Below are 18286 nucleotides of genomic sequence, written 5' to 3' on the forward strand. Positions count from 1 at the left end.
AGCCTCAGAGGCCCCACTCTGATGGCAAAACACAGGGGCACACACTTCTCTCTTACAGGAGAGCAGAGCATTGGAGGAGAGAGGCTTGGACCTCATAAATCTTTACAGTTAGAGTTGTAGCTGGTCCGCCTTCCTCTGCGTCCCCACGGTGTACATGTGCCTCTTTTCCCCACCCTGCCTGCCCCTCAGCAGGAAGGCAGCTTGAGTAGAAGTTCTCAGTTCACCAGCTACCACCAGGAAACCCCCATCCTTCATGTTCCCTCAACCCTCTGCTCCATCACTCTCCCGCCCTTTCCCCAGGCAGCTGGACACCCCCTAGATATCGAGCTGGAGACACTGCCACATTGACAAAGCCGCGGGCCACTGTGGCCCCTCTCTCTCTGACCCAGGAGTAGTCTAATGTCTATGGCAGTGCCCCCCCCACCCAAGTTAGTGTCACCTTACCCAAGCCTGCCCTCACCAAGGGCACCCATCCTTTCAAACTGAGGGCACCTATAAAGGAAGTGGAGGAATACTGGGCTTCCCTGCCCAGAAGGGAGGAGGGGGAAGAAGAAAAGGGGCACTTAAGGTACCCTGCCCACAGGCCAGGCCCAGAGAGCAGCTGGAGATACCCAAATGTTAATTACCAATTAGCGCAGTTCAGGTGGAAAGGGCAACTTTATTACGTGTAAAATGGGCTTAATGTGGCAGGAGCTGTGGGATTAATTTCTTGAGATAAGATGCTTTTAGGCTAATCAGTAGGTCTGTGATATCTGGATATAAAGGAGCCGGGGCAGACTTTCTTGAGACAGGTTCCAAAGAGCCAGAAGGGAGGAGGAGACCCCTGCCCTATCCTTCTTCTGGGAGAGCCGGAAAGGAAGGCTGGTAAGAGAGCAGCTGGGATGGGGGTGGACGTGGACGTGGACTGGACACTGGAGAGGAGGTGGGTCTTGGCACCCCTGAGGTGTTTGGCACCCTAGCCCCTCACTTTCTTTTCCTCCGTGAAAGAAAGAAAAGGTGGGGCTGAGGGTTCCTTTAACACCCAGGTGACAACGCAGGAAAATCCACACATCTGTAGAGCTAGCTTTGGTGTTCAGGGCTTGGGAGGAAGGCTCCTTACTGTTCTTCGTCTCTGCTGAAGATGCCCTGATGAAACGGGGCTTGCCCTCGGCAGAAGCGTCGGACATCCCTAAGTGGGGATAGTGAAGGCTGGCGGGTAGGGGTTCTACTTATGGTTTTCACTCAGGCCAAGAGGGCTGCGAAGATTTAGGTGACAGCCAATCTGAGAGCTGGAAGGCTGGCTGGTATGAACTTTGGAGGCTCTGAAGGGAGAATCTTGCCAGTCCACATGCCTGTGATGTCTAGCCACAGGGGCCAGGAAGGGGGCTGTCCCTGCACACAGGCCTTCACTGCTTTCTCCTGCCAGGATCACCCCCCTGCTGCCCTCCTCCCACCCCACTCAGACTCCACCTAAAAAACAAGAAGCAGGTCCACTCTCATCCAGGCTCCATATCCTTTCTAATGTCCCTTCTAACTCTAATGCCAGCTCCTCCCACCATCCCCAAGGTGTTGCTCTAGCCTCTTAGAAAAGCTCCAACTCCCGGGGCACAGGGTCCCCCAGCTTTCAGACTCCCCACAGGCTCTGGGGCACCAGGAGTGTGCGGCCATATTGCCTGCTTCCTCAGCACAGGGCTTCCACCTCATGCTGGTCCTTTTCTCTCTTAGCTCAGGAAATAACCATTGGAAGATGGTGGCCATGAAGACCTTCTCTCTGCTGCTGGTGTCCCTGCTCCTGGCATTGGTGCTAGGAGAGAAGGAAGAAGATCACTCCAGGTTGGGGTGAGAAGGAAGGGGTCAGGTGCCGGGGAGGAGGCTCGGGGGGTGACTGGGCTCTATTTTCAAGGGGGAGGTGAGAAAGGGAGGAATCCCAGGCCAAGAGGAAAGATGCTCGACGGAAAAAAACTTTTCAGCAGTCTGAGTGCAGAGTGAGGCTAGAACCAGGGAGTCTTTTTTTTTTTTGCGGTACGCAGGCCTCTCACTGTTGTGGCCTCTCCCGTTGTGGCGCACAGGTTCCGGACACACAGGCTCAGCGGCCATGGCTCACGGGCCCAGCCGCTCCGGGGCACGTGGGATCTTCCCGGACCGGGGCACGAACCCGCGTCCCCTGCATTGGCAGGCGGACTCCCAACCACTGCGCCACCAGGGAAGCCCCAGGGAGTCTTTTTTACGAGCTACTGTTGTAGCTGGAGAGAGTGTGCTTAGATCTCTGGAAGGACTTCTCAGTGGTTAAGTGTCTGAAGTAGATGATAGCATCTCCCTTCCTAATGAAAGCCTTAACCAGTCACTTATGTGTGCATTTGATCAAATTTTACAGCAGGCTTCCTGTGTGCCAGGCACAAGGGATATACCTGAAGAGTGGTCCACAAATGCCACCTGCCCTCGTGGAGCATATAGGCCCAAGGGGAAAGCAGACGAAGAACCATCTAGGCAAAGCTTCAAACTGTCATGAGCGCTGTGAGGAAAAGGCAGGGAAGATTATGAATGAATATAGCAGGGAGTTCTGTTTGTGTGTTCGGGAGGCCGAGAGACGTGCCTGAGTAGAGTTAGGCCTTCTCATATGCAAGGACAAGCCATATGCCCCTGTCAAGTTGGCTAAGTTTGAGATGCAGCTGTCACACGTATACAAGGACAGACAACATCATGCAGAAGTTAAAGACCATAGACCTGGACCCAGACTACCTGGGGTAAACCCTGGATCATACCTTCACTGTACGCTAAGTTAATCTCTTTGCACGGTGGTTTCCTCACTTACCAGAGGGAGATATACATAGTGTCTACCTCCTTGGGGTGGTGTGAGGATTTAGTAAGTTTCTGTATTCAAGGGCTTGTAGAGGACCTGACTCATAGTAAGTGCCGTTATATGAGAGCTCACTATTAGGGAACTGAGAACCAAAGAACTGAATCTGGTGGGGCCAGGGCAAGAGGAGCAAAGGAGAAAACTGGCTCAGTCCTTAGGGATGAGGGGGACCCCTGATCTTTGCCCAGAAGCAGAGCCTCAAACACTGAGGATGCTGGAAGCGGGTGCTTGAGCTGAGGATAAAGCCCCGGGGGCTTGATGCATGGACAAGAGGGTGTGTCCATGAAAACTGACTCCCTAGAAATGGGCTGCTTCCTTTCCAAACAGCAGCCTCCTGCTGGTGACAATCATTTATCTTCGCACCCTCTGCTCCTTCTGTGGCATCCTGGTTTCCCTCTCTCTCCCCTCCCTGCCCCTCAGGTTCCACACTAAGGCCGGCGGCTCCCAACCACGAGCCCCCAGGTACGCTGAAGGCACTTTCATCAGTGACTATAGCATCGCCATGGACAAGATCCGCCAACAAGATTTTGTGAACTGGCTGCTGGCGCAGAAGGGGAAGAAGAGCGAGTGAGTCATGCGTGCCCTTCCCTGCTCCCTGTGCCCCCGTGTGATGCACAAAGCCACGTGGCGCCTTTCGCTTAGGTGCTGCTGGGGAGCTGGACCGCATGGCGGCCCTGCCTGGGACCCTGGCTCAGGCAGCAGTCTGGTCGGGGGGTGGGGCAGGATTTGGGCAACTTTCCAATCCTTTTCTTCTAAGAGGAGGGGTCGGGAAGATGTGTGGGACTCACAGAGGATCCCCGGGGGGCTGGGGATGAACCAGGGGAGCTGAATTGCTGCCAATGACTACTTGGTGGCGGCAGCTTCAGACTTTGGAAATAGGATAAACTGCTTTCATCGTTCTTCTCTATGCAAAATCTTTTCCCCTGCCCTCACTGTTTGGCCAGCATGGTAGCTCCTGAAAAGCTTGTCACTGATAGCTGAAGACAAGTAGCGGGGAGGCTGAGTAGAGAAAGAGGTCCCCTCTGCTCCTTGGGTTGAGGTACCAAAAGATTGGAGCTTCTTTGGGCTGGAGAACATCTGGAGTCCCGCCTGGCCCCACCCACTCCCTAATCTTTATTTTACCAGCTGGAAACACAACATCACCCAGAGGGAGGCCCGGGCCCTAGAGCTGGCCCATCAATCTAACAGGAAGGAGGAGGCAAGGGCGCAGCAGGGGTGAGTCAGCCCACAGGGGAAGGGGTCGGGGGGCGGGGGGGGGTGCCTCTTGACCCCACCTCATTGTTCCCTCTCCCAGACTCCAGAGCAGGGCTAGGCCCCAGATAAGCATCCCCTTCTACTCAGAGTTCAAAGAGGGGTCTTCACAGAACTCCTGGAGGACAGCCCAAGCCTAAGGGAAAGCCTGGGAGGAATGGGGGTGGGGGTCCTGGGAGGGAATCTGGGGCCAGAGTTTCTAAGGTGGATGACTTAGTGTGCAGAGTCACCAAGTCCAGGAGTGGGGCACAAAAGAGACCTCGGAAACTGGCTTCTCCACTTCTGCCTGCCAAACTTCAGGAAGGCTTTTGTGAAACTGGGACCCTCTGAAGGCCAGTCCCCTGAAATCAGTTACCCCGTCTCTGTAGGAAGCTGAGGAATTGATGACACAGATCCTTCTAAAGAGTGAATATTCCCAAAGTAATCTCTTGGGGTTTTGGAATGCACTCTGGGACACTTGGAGAGGTGGATGGGTGGGATGTCTCCCACCAGAATTGTTTGTCTTTGCCTGTATGGAAGAGCCTATATTCCCTGGCCGACAGGTCTGGGTGGAGCTTTGAAAGCTGAGACAACTGAGAGGCAGCTGTGTTGACTCGTACACCCCACCCCCACCCCACCTTGTCCCACCACGTTGGAGTCCCAGGTCCGGTATTTACTCTCTCTGGGTGGTGCCCAGGCTAAAGGCGCCTGCCTGAGGCTTTCTCCTTTGTAGCTCCCTACCCAAGAACCCCAGTGATGACGGTTTGCTAAAGGATTTACTGATTCGAGAGCTGCTGTCCTGGATCGTGGATCACATGGAGCTCTGCAGGCTCAGGTGGGAGTTTGGTAGCTTTGGGCATCTTGCATAGTGGTTGTGAGCTCGCACTCTGGGGTCAGACACGGGTTCACATCTTCACCTCAACACATGCTGACAAATTACTTAGACTCTCTGAACCTTGGGGTTTTTGTGAAAATTGGGGCTACTTAAACCACTTCATGGGATTTGGTGGGGTTTAAATAAGATAATTCGAGGAAAAGGCTGAAATCAACATCTGCAGAGTACTGAGTTTGGTAACCTTGACAGTTATTAGTACCACTTGCACTTCTTCCTCAATTTCCTCCAGGTGAGATGCTGCTCTCACCTGCCCTACCCACCCGAGCCCATCCTAACCTTAGCTTTTCCTTGGTACCGTTGTGCCATGGCACCTTCTCAGTGATGGAACCCCTAGAGTTGGAGGCATGTTGCCCTTCTCTGTAGCTGCTGCTGGTCTCAATAGTCCTCAAATCCTCCTCCTAAGCTAGGAAGTCTTTCAATCTATTATGTCTCAGAAACAAGGGATGGCTCAATACCATGGAGAGATCCACCCACCCGAATGGTGAGACAGGACACTCATTTAAGATGCAGACACCGAGGCACAGAAACCAAAACAAATTCAGACTTCGGTGCTGGGAAGTTGAGGGACTGAGGGCACAAATCTGGGATGGCTTCCTGTAAGAGGGTTAGAAGGAAGAGAGGCATGTGACCTGAACAACGGAGAAGAGAGTATGAGAAAATCTCCACAGGAAAGTGGGTAACAGTCTCTGTGCTTTTGGGAATCATTTTGATTACTTATAATTAGAGAGGTAGTTTGGAGGTGGGAGCGGTTGAACTATGGCTGGGTGCCAGGATACATTTACTTTGCTGCCTTTAAGCCGATACTGACCCTCTCTCCACTGCTCCACTCCTCTCTCCACTCTGCACAGGTTTCAGTGACTCTGACCAAACCCAGCTCAGAACTGGACTCTGTCCTTCACTTACTCAGCTCCTGCCTCAGCTCCACCCCAGGATACCCCAAAGAAACAAAACCAAGTTCAAGCTGAAATAAATCTTTGTGCCCGTTGTCAAAACATATTCACGTGTCTACTGAGCACTACCGGTTCATTTGTCTTCGTGTGTGCGCCACCCAGTGAAAAGCAGATGTGGCTCTTACCCATCTGTTAATTCATCTGTTGTTTCCACGAACACTTACTGGAAACTTAACACAGGCAGAGACTGCACTGAACGCTGGGTATACAGCAATCATGGAAACAGACACAATCCTCGTCCCCAAGGGGTTTACAGTCCAGTGGTGGGGACAGACTTTAATCTTTAAACACACAAACACATTAATAACTACAAAACATGCAGAGTTATGTGAAGAAACACTAGGGAGCTGTGAGAGGACAGAGAAGCCTCATCTAGATGGAGTGGGCAGTCAGGAGGGCCTCTCTAAGAAAATGACGTTTAAGCTGAGTGAGATTTGAAGGATAAAATGGTCAAAGGGTGATGGGAGCCTTCATAAATATTAGCCAGTGCTATGGTTGCACAGCAAAATGGGCAACGGTGAGAACGGCACAAGTAGAGACGGGGCAGGTGGGCAGAGGCAGGGCCTCAAAGGCCATGTTAAAGCTTTGAGAGTTTATCCTCAGTGCAAGGACAAGTACTTGAAGGATTTTAAGCAGGGGCAGGTCAGAGAAGATCTATTTGCATCCTCGAACAATCACACTGATGATGGTGAGAATGATATTGAGATGAAGAGGGATGAATGTGGAAGAGGCTCTTAAGGGATTCCAGATTTCACACTAGGGAGTTGCCAGTGAAGGTGAAGGGAAGTGGGAGAACTCAGTTTGTCCAAAAGTCAATACCTCTTTCTTCCGGTGTTTAAATGTTTATCCACCTCGGCATGCTGCCTTCTCCCAGTGCCCTGCATCCACAGAAGACAAGGCTGTCTCTCTTTCCCGCTTAGTTTAGGTTACCTTTGCCTAATGTCCCCTCCTCTTCCCTTGATCTAGTCATATTTTAGCATACTAGAGTAAAACACACCTAGATTCAAATCACTCTCTAGGTCTGTGACTTGGCAAGTTAGTTCCTCTCTCTCTGAAGCTCAGTTTGCTGTCTGGAAAAGACTAAAAAGTACTCACTTCATAGGGTTGAAGTATTTTAAAATAATGCCTGGCACAAAGTAAGTGGTCAATAAAAGTTAACTTTTGTTATTATTATTCACACACTTAAACCTCAGTTTAAAAACACTGGGGTATTAGTTTAAAATCAGGGAGTGGCAAACTGGATTGGCTGAACGGCTGGGCCAGTAACCTAAAAAAGCAAAGTGGGGAGTGTGTAACGTAAGGGGAAGGATTGGGACTGTGAAAATGGAAAAGAAATGTGCCCCTAAAGGTATTCTGATGACCAAACAAAACTCTTTGGAGAACTGAATTTGCCTGAGGGCTGCCAGTTTGCAATCTCTTCCAGTTCTTAACATTTTGGGCTTCCTCTCCTCTAAACTCCTAGAGTTCTAAGGGTGTGTACCACACAATTTAGAGCATGCCTTTGCTCAGAGGTTATATTTTAGTGATTCTCCATGATAGAACTGATTGTATTGGGGAGGAGTTCAGATCTATATTTCTGTAGTCTTGGGTGTCTCTGTGAATCAGCGAATCTGTAAGTGTTATTAAAAAAAATGTACAACTGTCTCACTATGGGCCAGGCATTAGTGCTCAGGACTTTCGAGATGCCATTTTTTTTTCAACTTTTTTTTTTTTTTTGGCTTTTATTCAGATTTAGAAACATCATTTAAAAAAAGTCATGGTGATCTCATTTAAAGCCTCATCACAGTCCTTCGAGGTAATGATAGCATCATAGCTGTCAACCGTGCACTACACTGCCTCCCTGAGGCAGAGAGTTAAAGCCCATGCTCTTAGCCACTCTGCCATAAGGCCAATGACTCACTAGTCACTTAAAGCAACTGAGAGCATCTGTGACGGTCACATTCAGTGGTGCACCGGGGCAGAGTGCTTCTGAGAGCCATTGTGAAATTGTCAGGAATTCCGTGAGCAGGCTGTAAAACCATCCATAGCTTGAAACAATAGCTCCAAAGGCTGTGGTCAGAGTATTTACACTATGGAAATTGGCAAATGATATAAACCAGAGCACCGCCCTCCCAACCTGGAGAGGTGATTGTTAAACATTTACCAGCACATTACTGGTCAGCATACTTTCTCTTAAATTATAGAGGAGAACAAATGTGTCTGAAGAAGGGAATGAACATGTCTGCTTGAGGGTGGCAATGAAGTTTATCAAGGGTCAATGTGTGTACCTCAGGGAGTATGTATGTGTGCATTTGAGGGTCTGAATAGTTAAATCTGAAGTCATGAGTGTGAGTGAGGGATCAGTGTGTATACCTTAAAGAGTCATACAGTGTGAGTCAGAGAGTGAGAAGTGAGGCAGGTGTGTCTAGATGGTGTCAGCGGGCACCTAAGGGACGGAGTTTTTGTGTTAGGGAGTGGTGTAGTAAGAATATGAAAATATGAGGTCAGTATGTGCATACATGAGGCTAATGCATTTTTCATAGACAGGGTGTAATGGAGGAAGTCAATGTGTATGAGAGGGTGCCAAATGTATGTGTTGGGAGGGGACAAATCTGTGTCTGAGAAAGTAAGTTTGTGTTTAAGGGGGCTTATGTTATCTGAGTTTAGTGTCTAAGGGTATGTATCGGAGTGAATCTGAAGGTAGGACTATGATAGCCTAAATAATTGTTTCAGCCTTGGTCGTTCTTTCAAAATACAGAAAAACACAAATAACAGTGCTAAATATTTTTAGCAAGATAGAGCATTATTTCTCTTTCTCGTAAACACCCAGAGGCAGGCAGCCCGGAGCTGGTGTGACAGCTTTTGCTCCGTCAAATCCTCAGCGACCCAGACTCATTGGCTCATGGCTCCACCATCCCTCAAGGCCCAAAATGGCAACTAAATATCCTGCCACCGATCTCTCTGCTCCCATCCTCTTTTTTTTTTTTTTCAGGTTGCATGGTGCAGCATGCAGGATCTTAGTTCACCCACCAGGGATCGAACTCCTTCTCTCACCCCCACCCCCGTGCCCCCTGCCACATTGGGAGCATGGGGTCTTAACCACTGGACCACGAGGGAAGTCCCTGCTCCCATCCTCTTTTTTTCCTTTTACTTGAAACCTCTCTGGTAACATTATTCACATCCATGGTTTTGCCTTGATCTGTAGCCCAGTTCTTTCTGTAGAACTTCATACCAGTACATCTGAATGACAATTGGCCATCTCTCCCGGGATGTCCCACAGACCTCAATTTCAACATTTTCAAAACCACTCTTATTTCCTCAGCTTCATCCTGTGGTCTCTTCCTACTGCTCTCTCTGAACGGCACCACGCAGTTGCCCAAGCCAGGACACTGAACATCCTGCTAACTTTTCCCACCCACTCTGTCCTCATCAGTTTTACCATCCCTTTTTCTTACTTTGTCCGGAATCTGTCGCATTCTCTCTATCCTTTCTGCCACCATCTTAGTTCTGGCCCTCATCATTTCTACTTTGGACTGCTACAACTGACTTAAAATTAAGTCTAGGTTGCCACTAATTTTCCTATAACAAAATTTTGGTATTATTACTCCCTGACTTAAACCTCCCTTGGCTCCTTTTTTTAAGACTCAATATTGCTATGGAAATCACCTATGGAACTTCCTAAACACACAGATAACTGATTTCACCCCAGACCTGATGAATAACAAACATAGCTGATACTTATTTATGTGCCAGGCATTGCACTAAATGCTTTGTTATATATTTTCTGGCTTAATTCTCACAATGATTTCATGAGTAGGTATTACTCTTTCTGTGGAAAATGGAACACAAAGAGGTTAAGGAATTTGCCTTAAGTTACTGGACCATACGTAGTGGAAGTGAGCTATGGAACCAGGTAAACTAATTCCAGAGTCCAAGTTCTTAACTGTAAGGCCTTCCCCAGTCAGAAGCTCTACGTGTGATTCCAAAAGGCAAGCTCCATTAGCGTAGAACGGATTGTTTTATGTTTAATATGGAACGCTAGGCGCCCAACTCAGCGCGTCGCACGCAACAGACGGCCAGTGAGCAGCGGCGGACCTTCACTTGCAGGCTGGGGTGGCGGTGGGGTCAGTCGCATGAAGTCGAGCGAGTCCGAGGCGTCCACCTGGGTGGGGAGCGCTGGGCCACAAACAGTTTTGCGGATCCTGGCTGGAGCACGAGGCGGGGCCGCCAGGCCCCTGGCGCTGGGGGAGTTCAGCCCCGCGGCCGGAAGTCTGGGCGTAGCTTCCGGCGCGCGGAGATGACGTCCAGTTTGCGCATCCGCGTGGGGGAGCTGGTGGAGGATCCCGGGACGCGGAGACCCGGGGTCCCGGCAGCGGGGCGGCCCGCGGGCCACGGTGGGGATGCACCGCCGCGGAGTAGGAGCCGGCGCCATCGCCAAGAAGAAGCTTGCGGAGGTGAGGGGAAGGAGGCGGGCCCTACAGTCACTCCAGACCCGCGAGAGACAGAAGTCTCTCCGCGCAGAGCTCTGTACCCTCAGATCGCCTCCCAACAGAATCTGACGCGGGTTTCTCGGTCCCGGGGAATTGAGTTTCTCCAGCTTCCGGTGTATTGGAATGTCAGCATCCCTAGATCCATCAGCCCTTTCCCCCACTTCCCCCAATTAGACTACAGTCGAGTCGTCTATTCTACTTCCTCACTCCCTCTCCCTAAGAAAAACCATTTGCGAGACCCTTTTAATACTTCTGCGGAGGCAGTACAAGTGGGAGCCCCCAGCACCCACTCTCTCAACTCATCCTGGTCTATTTGTCTGACAGGCCAAGTATAAGGAGCGAGGGACTGTCTTGGCTGAGGACCAGCTGGCCCAGGTGAGTGGGATGGAGGGCTCCAGACAGCAAGGGAGATTCGACAAGGCTGGGCAGGACACCTTTGATATAAACCAGATTGTTTGGATCGAACTAAAAATAGGGCATTTGGCAAATCCCAGTTTCTGGGCTGCTCAGATCATTTAGGTGACTTGCTGATAACAATGATAGCTAACATCTTTGAGTGATTACCTACTTGTAGCGTCCCAGGCACATGTCCATTTTCTTTACATACACCGTCTTGTTCATTCCTCCTGACAATCCTATCAGGAAGGAACTCTGTTCTTCGCACTTTCAAATTGAGGGCACTGAGGTGTTAAGTGCTTTATCCAAGGTTACATGGGTAGTAAGTGGTAGAGTTGTTTGATTAGGTCTTTTGGGTTTTTACTTTAAATGCCTAAGAATAACCTGAAAATATTGCCTAACCTGTGGCACCCACCACCATCACATCTAGGTGCATACCAGAAGTGTCAGTGATGGGGGTATGGCTCCTGCAGTTTCCTTCTCTAACACTTCCCTTTTCTGTACATGCCCTGTTGTTTACTCAGTTATTTTGCCTGGTGAAGAAGAGAAGGAGGCAGTGAGGCAGGGAAATGGGCCCTTGAACTGAGGAAAATAAATAGACACAGGGTGTGCTGTTCAAAAGCTCCCACTCAGGGGAGATAACATGCAGGAATCAGCTGGAAATGGTGATTATAATAATGTGTAAATTTCTAATATGTTGGAAGTGAGGAGATGCTGGGCCAGGAGTGGTTATTCTTGGTGAGTTGAAGATAGGTTGTTAATTAGGGAAAGAAAAGGAGTAATGCAAATGGGAAGTCAGAATATCCCCAAACCAAAAGTATTTAGCTTTAGAATGTACTCTGGTAGAGCCACATCCCTTCCTCAGAGATTCTTTATCTATGGTTATCCCCGAGGAGGTTCTTGACTCAGAGATTAAAACAACACACCTAATTCATGCCAGGCTTCCTTTCTCTCCTATCTAGCCTTTCTGTCAGTGGCTGAAGATTTCCCACTGTGTGAATGCTGCAGAATTATTAGGTGCATCTTCAATTAATTAATTTCATTAGATTTAAAAAAAATTTTATTTTATTTTTGAGTATATTTGATTTACAATGTTTTGTTCGTTTCCGGTGTGCAGCACAGTGATTCAGTTATACATATACATATGTCTGTTCTTTTGCAGATTCTTTTCCCATATAGGTTATTACAGGATATTGAGTAGAGTTCCCTGTGCTATGCAATAGGTCCTTGTTGATTGCACCTTCAATTTAATAACATTTTTTTCTTCTGGGAAAAAGAAAAGAAGCACTTACAACAAGCGAAATATAATTAATGCTGTTGTATGTTATATAATGAGAGTTGTTAAGAGAGTAAACCCTAAGAGTTCTCAGCACAAGGAAAAAAATTTTTTTTCTATTTCTTTAATTTTGTATTTTGTGATGAAGGAAGTTCTCTAAACTTAACTGTGATTCATCCTGCAGATGTCAAAGCAGTTGGACATGTTCAAGACCAACCTGGAAGAATTTGCCAGCAAGCACAAGCAGGAGATCCGGAAGAATCCTGAGTTCCGGGTGCAGTTCCAGGACATGTGTGCCACCATTGGGGTGGATCCTCTGGCCTGTAAGTTGTCTGTAGGGGTCCAGTGTTCTTCTAGGGTTGCTAAGGGACAAAGCTCACCTAGTTGTTGTCACTACTGTTGGGGCGTCTTCTGTAAGGGCCTACAGGGAGATCCAGAGGATGTTGTCTTCAGGGAGTCCCTAGCAGGATGGCTGAGTATCCAGTTTGATGGGAAAGATGGAGAGGTTGGAGTGCAGGCTGAGTAGCCAGTGTACGTGATCTTCCCTGGAATGCTGTGCTGTGGAATTTTTTATGACTATTTTTCCCTTTGTTAAAAAAGTTTTGATAAAAGTAGCATGTATTCAGGCAGTCAGTCAACAAAGGAGAAAAAAGAAAACGAGAAAGTGGAAGTCTTCTGACCCTGCCCGTAATTGCAGAGATAAAGTACTGTTAACAGTTTAAGGTATATCTTTCTAGACACCTTCATCATATTTATAAACTATTTTTTAAAAATATATGGGATTGGGCTTCCCTGGTGGCGCAGTGGTTGAGAGTCTGCCTGCCAATGCAGGGGACACGGGTTTATGTCCCAGTCCGGGAAGATCCCACATGCCACAGAGCGGCTGGGGCCGTGAGCCATGGCTGCTGAGCCTGCGAGTCTGGAGCCTGTGCTCCGCAACGGGAGAGGCCACAACAGTGAGAGGCCCGTGTACCGCAAAAAAAATATATATATATATATAAATATATATGGGATTATGCTGTAATTATTACTCTGTAACTTGCATTTTTTACTCAATAAAATATCTTCAATGGATTTTTGAATGCCAGGTCTGCATATTCTTTTTCTTAGCCTGTCTAGACCGTATGTCCCATTATATTTCACTGCATGCTTTGGGAAAGAAAACTCACTTTTATAGTATCCTGAGCCAGAGTTAGCAGCCAAATAGATTGCCCACCTTTAGAACTGTCTGAACCTGTTGTTTAGTAGGAATTACCAAGAGACAGATTGTGTTGAGGATCCTGAGTTGTAAGTGGAGCAGAAGGACGTAAGGCTGGGCAGAGAAGACTTCCCATAGAACAGATGTATTTTTTTAAGTATATGGGCTGCCGAAGCAAGCACTAGAATAGATGTTTTAATCTAGCTTTGAAAGAAAAGATGTAACTATTGAATAACCTAGCTTTTGTTTTTCTGTCTTTTAGCTGGAAAAGGATTTTGGTCTGAGATGCTAGGCGTGGGAGACTTCTATTACGAGCTGGGTGTCCAGATTATCGAAGTGTGCCTGGCCCTGAAACACCGGAATGGAGGTGAGGGTGGCTCGGTCCTGGACTGGGCTTTGGGCTTCTCTGAGAGGGAAAAAATGTTGAAAGATGATCTTTCCTATCCTGCAGTCTGCAGGCCAGTAAGGTCTTGAGAAGCTGTTAGGTCCTGAGAAGTATCTTAGTGCTTCACGATGTTGAATCCATGACCAGTCTCCATGGCCAAGGGTAAATCTGAATGATTATCTCTATTCTCCAAAGGTCTTTGGCCAGGAAGGCTTAGCTCCTAGTTGTTACAGAACATATAGGCAGGTAGGAAATAGGCTTTTTTCCCTGATAGATGATGTGTCTGGGTTATGATTTTCTCATTAGTAACTATAGGCCTGCCCTGCTTCTCCAAGGTGTGGTGATGTCAATGGAGTCTCTGTGCTCCCCAGAATGTTAGCTTTAAAACGATCATTCAGTGATATCATTTTAATAAGCACACTGAATGGTCTGTGTTGAAGTTAAGAAATAAAACTTAAACCTAGTTAGAAATCATTGGCTATAGACAGAAATCATTGGCTGTAGACACAGCCTTGGTGTCAAGAGAGCATTTACAGTTTTTCAGAGATGCTGTCTTTTTTTTTTTAAAGTCATAAAGGTAATCCTTCAACTGCTTTCTGTCCCCCTCTCCAATAGGTCTGATAACTCTGGAGGAACTACATCAACAGGTGTTAAAAGGAAGGGGCAAATTCGCCCAGGATGTCAGCCAGTAGGTTTTGCCTTCCAACCCCTTGGAGTATAGAAAGGTCTTTAAAAAAGGTGGAAATCTTTTCTCCTTACCACTCGTTCGTCTAGGCTAGTTTAGGAATCATTGTTATTCCTCTTCATGATCAGAAGAAATGTTTTTATTTTAGAAATCTGAAAATAGAGATATAAAAAAACAAAAAACCCATTATTTCTCAACTGAGATATTACAACTGTTAAAAGTTTTGGTAGATCTCCTTCTAAGCATTTTTTTCATGCATAAAAATAATGTGGGTGTGTGTATACACTTTTTTTTTCTTCTTCTTTTTAAACATACTCGGGGCTGTATACGCTGTTGACATTATTTGTGGTCAAGGAGACTAGAGCTGGCACTGAGAAAGGCTGGGGAAAGGAGCTGGGCTCAGAAGATGGGGTGTAAATTGACCTGGTTCACTAGCCTTTGTGTGACTCCAATTTGAGAAAAGGTAAAAAAGACTCTCAGTATGTGGGCTGGATATGTGGTCTACACATTATCTTGTGGGTTTTCTTTAATTTCAGTTAGTTGTCAACTAAGAAATCAAAATCTGGCACCACTGGGCCTGAATTTCCAAATGGCGGCAATCAGCTGGGTTGCCCCTTTCAAGTCTCTGTTTTGCCATAGTTTACAGTACTCCCTATTGTCGCTTAAGTTCAGCTCACTTATTCACATTTCCTGATGGGCTCCTGGAAGCATATTTTTTACCTCTGTCTGGTATTGGAATGGTTTGCTAAGTGGAGAGCCTGACTCCTATACCATTTCCCTGGAATGTCCAAGCACCATTTGGTGCACTTTGACCCTGCCTTTTTACTGATGTAGTTAAATGTTGTGCAGCCTTTTGAGTCTTCAGCCATGGTATCCTGCCCAGGGCAGAGCTGAAACTGCATTGTTGCTAGTCTGGTCTGCCAAGGGTCTTTAAGCAGCTCTTCCTCACCTCAGAGACGACCTGATCAGGGCCATCAAGAAGCTAAAGGCACTGGGCACTGGCTTCGGCATCATCCCTGTGGGCGGCACTTACCTCATTCAGTCTGTTCCAGCTGAGCTTAATATGGATCACACTGTGGTGCTGCAGCTGGCAGAGGTACTGGTGGGCCGTGTGTGTGTGGGGGGGGGGGGGGGGAGGGGGAGAGAGAGAGAGAGAGGAGAGGAGAGGGAGGGAGGGAGGGAGGGGGAGGGAGGGAGAGTGTGTGTATGTGTGCGTGCGTGCATGTGCATGTAGAGGCAGTCTGGGAGGGGATTTTCTGATCTCCTCCCCTCCATCACTCAGGTCTTTTGCTGAAACTGTCTAACGGATGCACTACTCAGACCTGTGCTTATTTAGCAGACGTTTATTGAGCAGCTATAGTGCAAAGCACTGGGCCAGGCTGTAGGAGCATATAAAGATGGGTACCATATAGTTCCTGCTCTCAAGGAGCTTACAGTCTAGTGTAGACAGACATGCAGACCACTAACTGAATTTCCTTGGTGGACAGATTTTTTGATGTCTTCGTAAAACTACTTTATGGATTCTTTGAAAAAATGTTTAATCTTGTTTGCCATCCTCCTGTTCCTCAGCAATGCCTTAAGCTATATCATCTTCCTCGAAATCCTTATCATGTTTTTAGGGAAGACATGTTCAGTTTTCTCAATTCTGTAATGTAGAATAGAACTAAATGAGGGAGGGGACTTTTCTGGATTGGGGAATGGTTAGGGTGAGGCAGGACAGGGGCTGAATACTTAAATATTTTAGATTATGAACAGTTTATGATGATCACCATTTCTTCCTATCAGTTAATCATTCTGAATCTTTCCTTGTCACTTTAGAGTTCTCTGGTAAAGTCTACATTGATATTTTAGTACCAGGGACTCGACTCTACTTTTTAGGACTGAACCCCTCAACCTACCTCTGTCATCCTGAAAGTCACTTCTCTCTTGCTCTCTACTGGGACCTCTAAACATTCTTCTGTGCTCTCTTAGGCTTCACCCAAGGGCAGTTCCCCCTCCTGCCTGGGTAAATTAATTGTCCCTGGGCAGATGCTGGATTCTAAGGGAAAGCACGCTCTTAACTGACGCAGCCTCCATTCCTCCTTCCTTCAGAAAAGTGGCTATGTGACTGTCAGTGACATCAAAGCCAGTCTTAAATGGGAGACGGAGCGAGCGCGGCAAGTGCTGGTATGTGACTTTTGGAATGGCCCAGAAAAGATGGGCCCCAGATGGGAGGAGGAGGGTAGACAGGTACCCCACAGGCAAGAGCTGTGGCCTCTCTCTCTCTGCTGACTTCTTGCCTGGAAGGCTGCTGCTGCCACACCAGAAGTAACCCCAGCATTTCTCTGAAGATGGCACTGAGAGGTAGAACTCACAAAGGCAGGCTTCCAGCCCTGGCACATGGGTACAGCCAGGCTGCCACTGCCACTGGGGAGTCACCAATGCCTCTCTCTGCTGACCTGTAAAGCCTGGTCAGATGGTTAATGTGGCTTGTACTGGAAGTAACACTGTTAGTACAGAGTGAAGGGAATTATTAACTACTGATAACTACATTGCTATAATTATATACTATTATAGTGCATGTTACATATAGTTTTATATATACACATTTCATGGTGCTAATGAAAGACTGATGTTGTGAAGAGGGAGTGGCATGAACACGTAGGAACCCTGGCTTTCAATACCTTTCTCCTTACCCAGGCAGTTGAACTATAGACTTAACTTCATCTGTGAAGTGGGGATAACAAACATTTAATGATATTGGGTAGAACCAACCCATCTGGAGCATACTTCCAGCTATAGGAACTATGAGTCCATTCTAATACTAATACAGTTTTTCCATTAACTTTTCCAAAAAGGTTTCCCCCTAGCTGTCTGTTACTCCATAAGTTAACTGAAAGGTACTGATCTCCATTTCGTTTTAGGGAATGCAGTTAGTGATTTGCTCAAAGCCATACAGCAAATATTTCTGTAGCCCTTCCTTCCACAACGTCCCACTTTGTCGTTATCCTCTTTCCCAGCAGCACAGAGTAAGCAACTTGGTGGCATTTCTCACACCTCAGGCAGAGCCCTCGGCTGACGAATCACTGCTTTGGCTGCGTAAATACGTGAGGGCACGCTTGTAGATGTAGTTGGAAAACCCCACTGAAGCCAAGATAGGGTTGAGGATTATCTGCCCTACATTATGTAAACTCCCCTTTCTCAGTTGATTTTTCCTTTTTCTGCCAGGAACACCTGCTGAAGGAAGGGCTGGCTTGGCTGGACCTGCAGGCCCCAGGGGAGGCCCACTACTGGCTGCCAGCTCTCTTCACTGACCTCTACTCCCAGGAGATTACAGCTGAGGAGGCCAGAGAAGCCCTCCCCTGACTGGGAATGCGGAAGGGGGCACAGCAGCAGGCAGGGAGAAGAGGGAGGAGCTGGTGGTGAATAAAACCTCGACAACTTTGTTTTAAAAAAGAACCAAAAAACCAAAAAAATTCCAATTTTTTTCTTCCCCCAGTATTCTTCAGCCATTACTTTCTTTTTTTTAAAGTGCCTTCACATTGCATCTTTATTGGAGAAAACCTTTTTTATCCGCTAAGGATAACCTGAGTAACATAGATAACAGTGAACATGTATAAAATGACTTGCACAGGTCATCTACAAGTTCATGGTAGAGCTGGGCCTAGAATGAAGGCCTTCTGTCTCCTGGCTAGACAGTCTAGTTTCTGTGGCCCTGAGACATAAATTATAGCCTCTGTTAATTCAAACCCCTTCCTCATAAAATGTTCCTTATCTCAAATGAGCAGACCCTAACGGACCAGTAAATAGTCACCCTTTCAGTCTCTTCCAGCTTCCTTTGTAGAGGTTCCAGGTTATGGCAGCAGACTTAGCTACGAGTATGAAGGAAACAGGTCAATGTTAAATGGTGGTTACAGAAAAGAAAACTTAATTTGAGGGGAATTACCAATAGTGGATGCAGTATTTCTCAAATTCCTTACTACCTTT

The 18286-nt window shown here is 47.4% G+C and overlaps 2 protein-coding genes across 4 annotated transcripts; both read left to right on the forward strand.

Annotated features, from left to right (window-relative positions):
• The first annotated feature begins 803 nt into the window (after positions 1 to 803).
• GIP (gastric inhibitory polypeptide) lies at positions 804 to 5943 on the forward strand. Its single transcript, XM_027094842.1, has 6 exons — positions 804 to 864; positions 1710 to 1812; positions 3257 to 3403; positions 3962 to 4051; positions 4800 to 4901; positions 5810 to 5943. Exons 2-6 carry the CDS (start codon positions 1727 to 1729, stop codon positions 5817 to 5819), a joined length of 435 nt encoding a protein of 144 aa, XP_026950643.1. The 5' UTR covers positions 804 to 864; positions 1710 to 1726; the 3' UTR covers positions 5820 to 5943.
• A 4247-nt stretch (positions 5944 to 10190) lies between these two features.
• Positions 10191 to 18080, forward strand: SNF8 (SNF8 subunit of ESCRT-II). 3 transcript variants are annotated; one of them, XM_027094862.1, is made up of 8 exons: positions 10191 to 10344; positions 10705 to 10755; positions 12237 to 12375; positions 13513 to 13617; positions 14251 to 14323; positions 15275 to 15416; positions 16412 to 16486; positions 17528 to 18080. In XM_027094862.1, the coding sequence occupies exons 1-8, from the start codon at positions 10291 to 10293 to the stop codon at positions 17663 to 17665; spliced, it is 777 nt and encodes a 258-aa protein (XP_026950663.1). In that variant the 5' UTR covers positions 10191 to 10290; the 3' UTR covers positions 17666 to 18080. The 3 variants fall into 3 exon arrangements, with proteins under 3 accessions (XP_026950663.1, XP_026950664.1, XP_026950665.1); XM_027094863.1 differs by lacking the exon at positions 10705 to 10755 and having other exon boundaries at positions 17528 to 17800; XM_027094864.1 differs by lacking the exon at positions 16412 to 16486 and having other exon boundaries at positions 10207 to 10344; positions 17528 to 17800.
• Positions 18081 to 18286: the final 206 nt, after the last annotated feature.

Source organism: Aethalodelphis obliquidens, unplaced genomic scaffold, assembly GCF_003676395.1.
Source record: "Aethalodelphis obliquidens isolate GAN/ISIS:26980383/991018 unplaced genomic scaffold, ASM367639v1 scaffold89, whole genome shotgun sequence".
Taxonomy (NCBI): domain Eukaryota; kingdom Metazoa; phylum Chordata; class Mammalia; order Artiodactyla; family Delphinidae; genus Aethalodelphis; species Aethalodelphis obliquidens.

Bases quoted from the DNA above. Each gene is read 5' to 3' on its own strand.
- SNF8 (XM_027094862.1), top strand. From the start codon at position 10,291: ATGCACCGCCGCGGAGTAGGAGCCGGCGCCATCGCCAAGAAGAAGCTT. The intron at 10,756-12,236 runs GTGAGTGGGATG...TTCATCCTGCAG, and splicing joins CTGAGGACCAGCTGGCCCAG to ATGTCAAAGCAGTTGGACAT. The intron at 15,417-16,411 runs GTACTGGTGGGC...TCCTTCCTTCAG, and splicing joins TGGTGCTGCAGCTGGCAGAG to AAAAGTGGCTATGTGACTGT.
- GIP (XM_027094842.1), top strand. From the start codon at position 1,727: ATGGTGGCCATGAAGACCTTCTCTCTGCTGCTGGTGTCCCTGCTCCTG. The intron at 3,404-3,961 runs GTGAGTCATGCG...TTATTTTACCAG, and splicing joins CAGAAGGGGAAGAAGAGCGA to CTGGAAACACAACATCACCC. The intron at 4,052-4,799 runs GTGAGTCAGCCC...TCTCCTTTGTAG, and splicing joins GAGGCAAGGGCGCAGCAGGG to CTCCCTACCCAAGAACCCCA.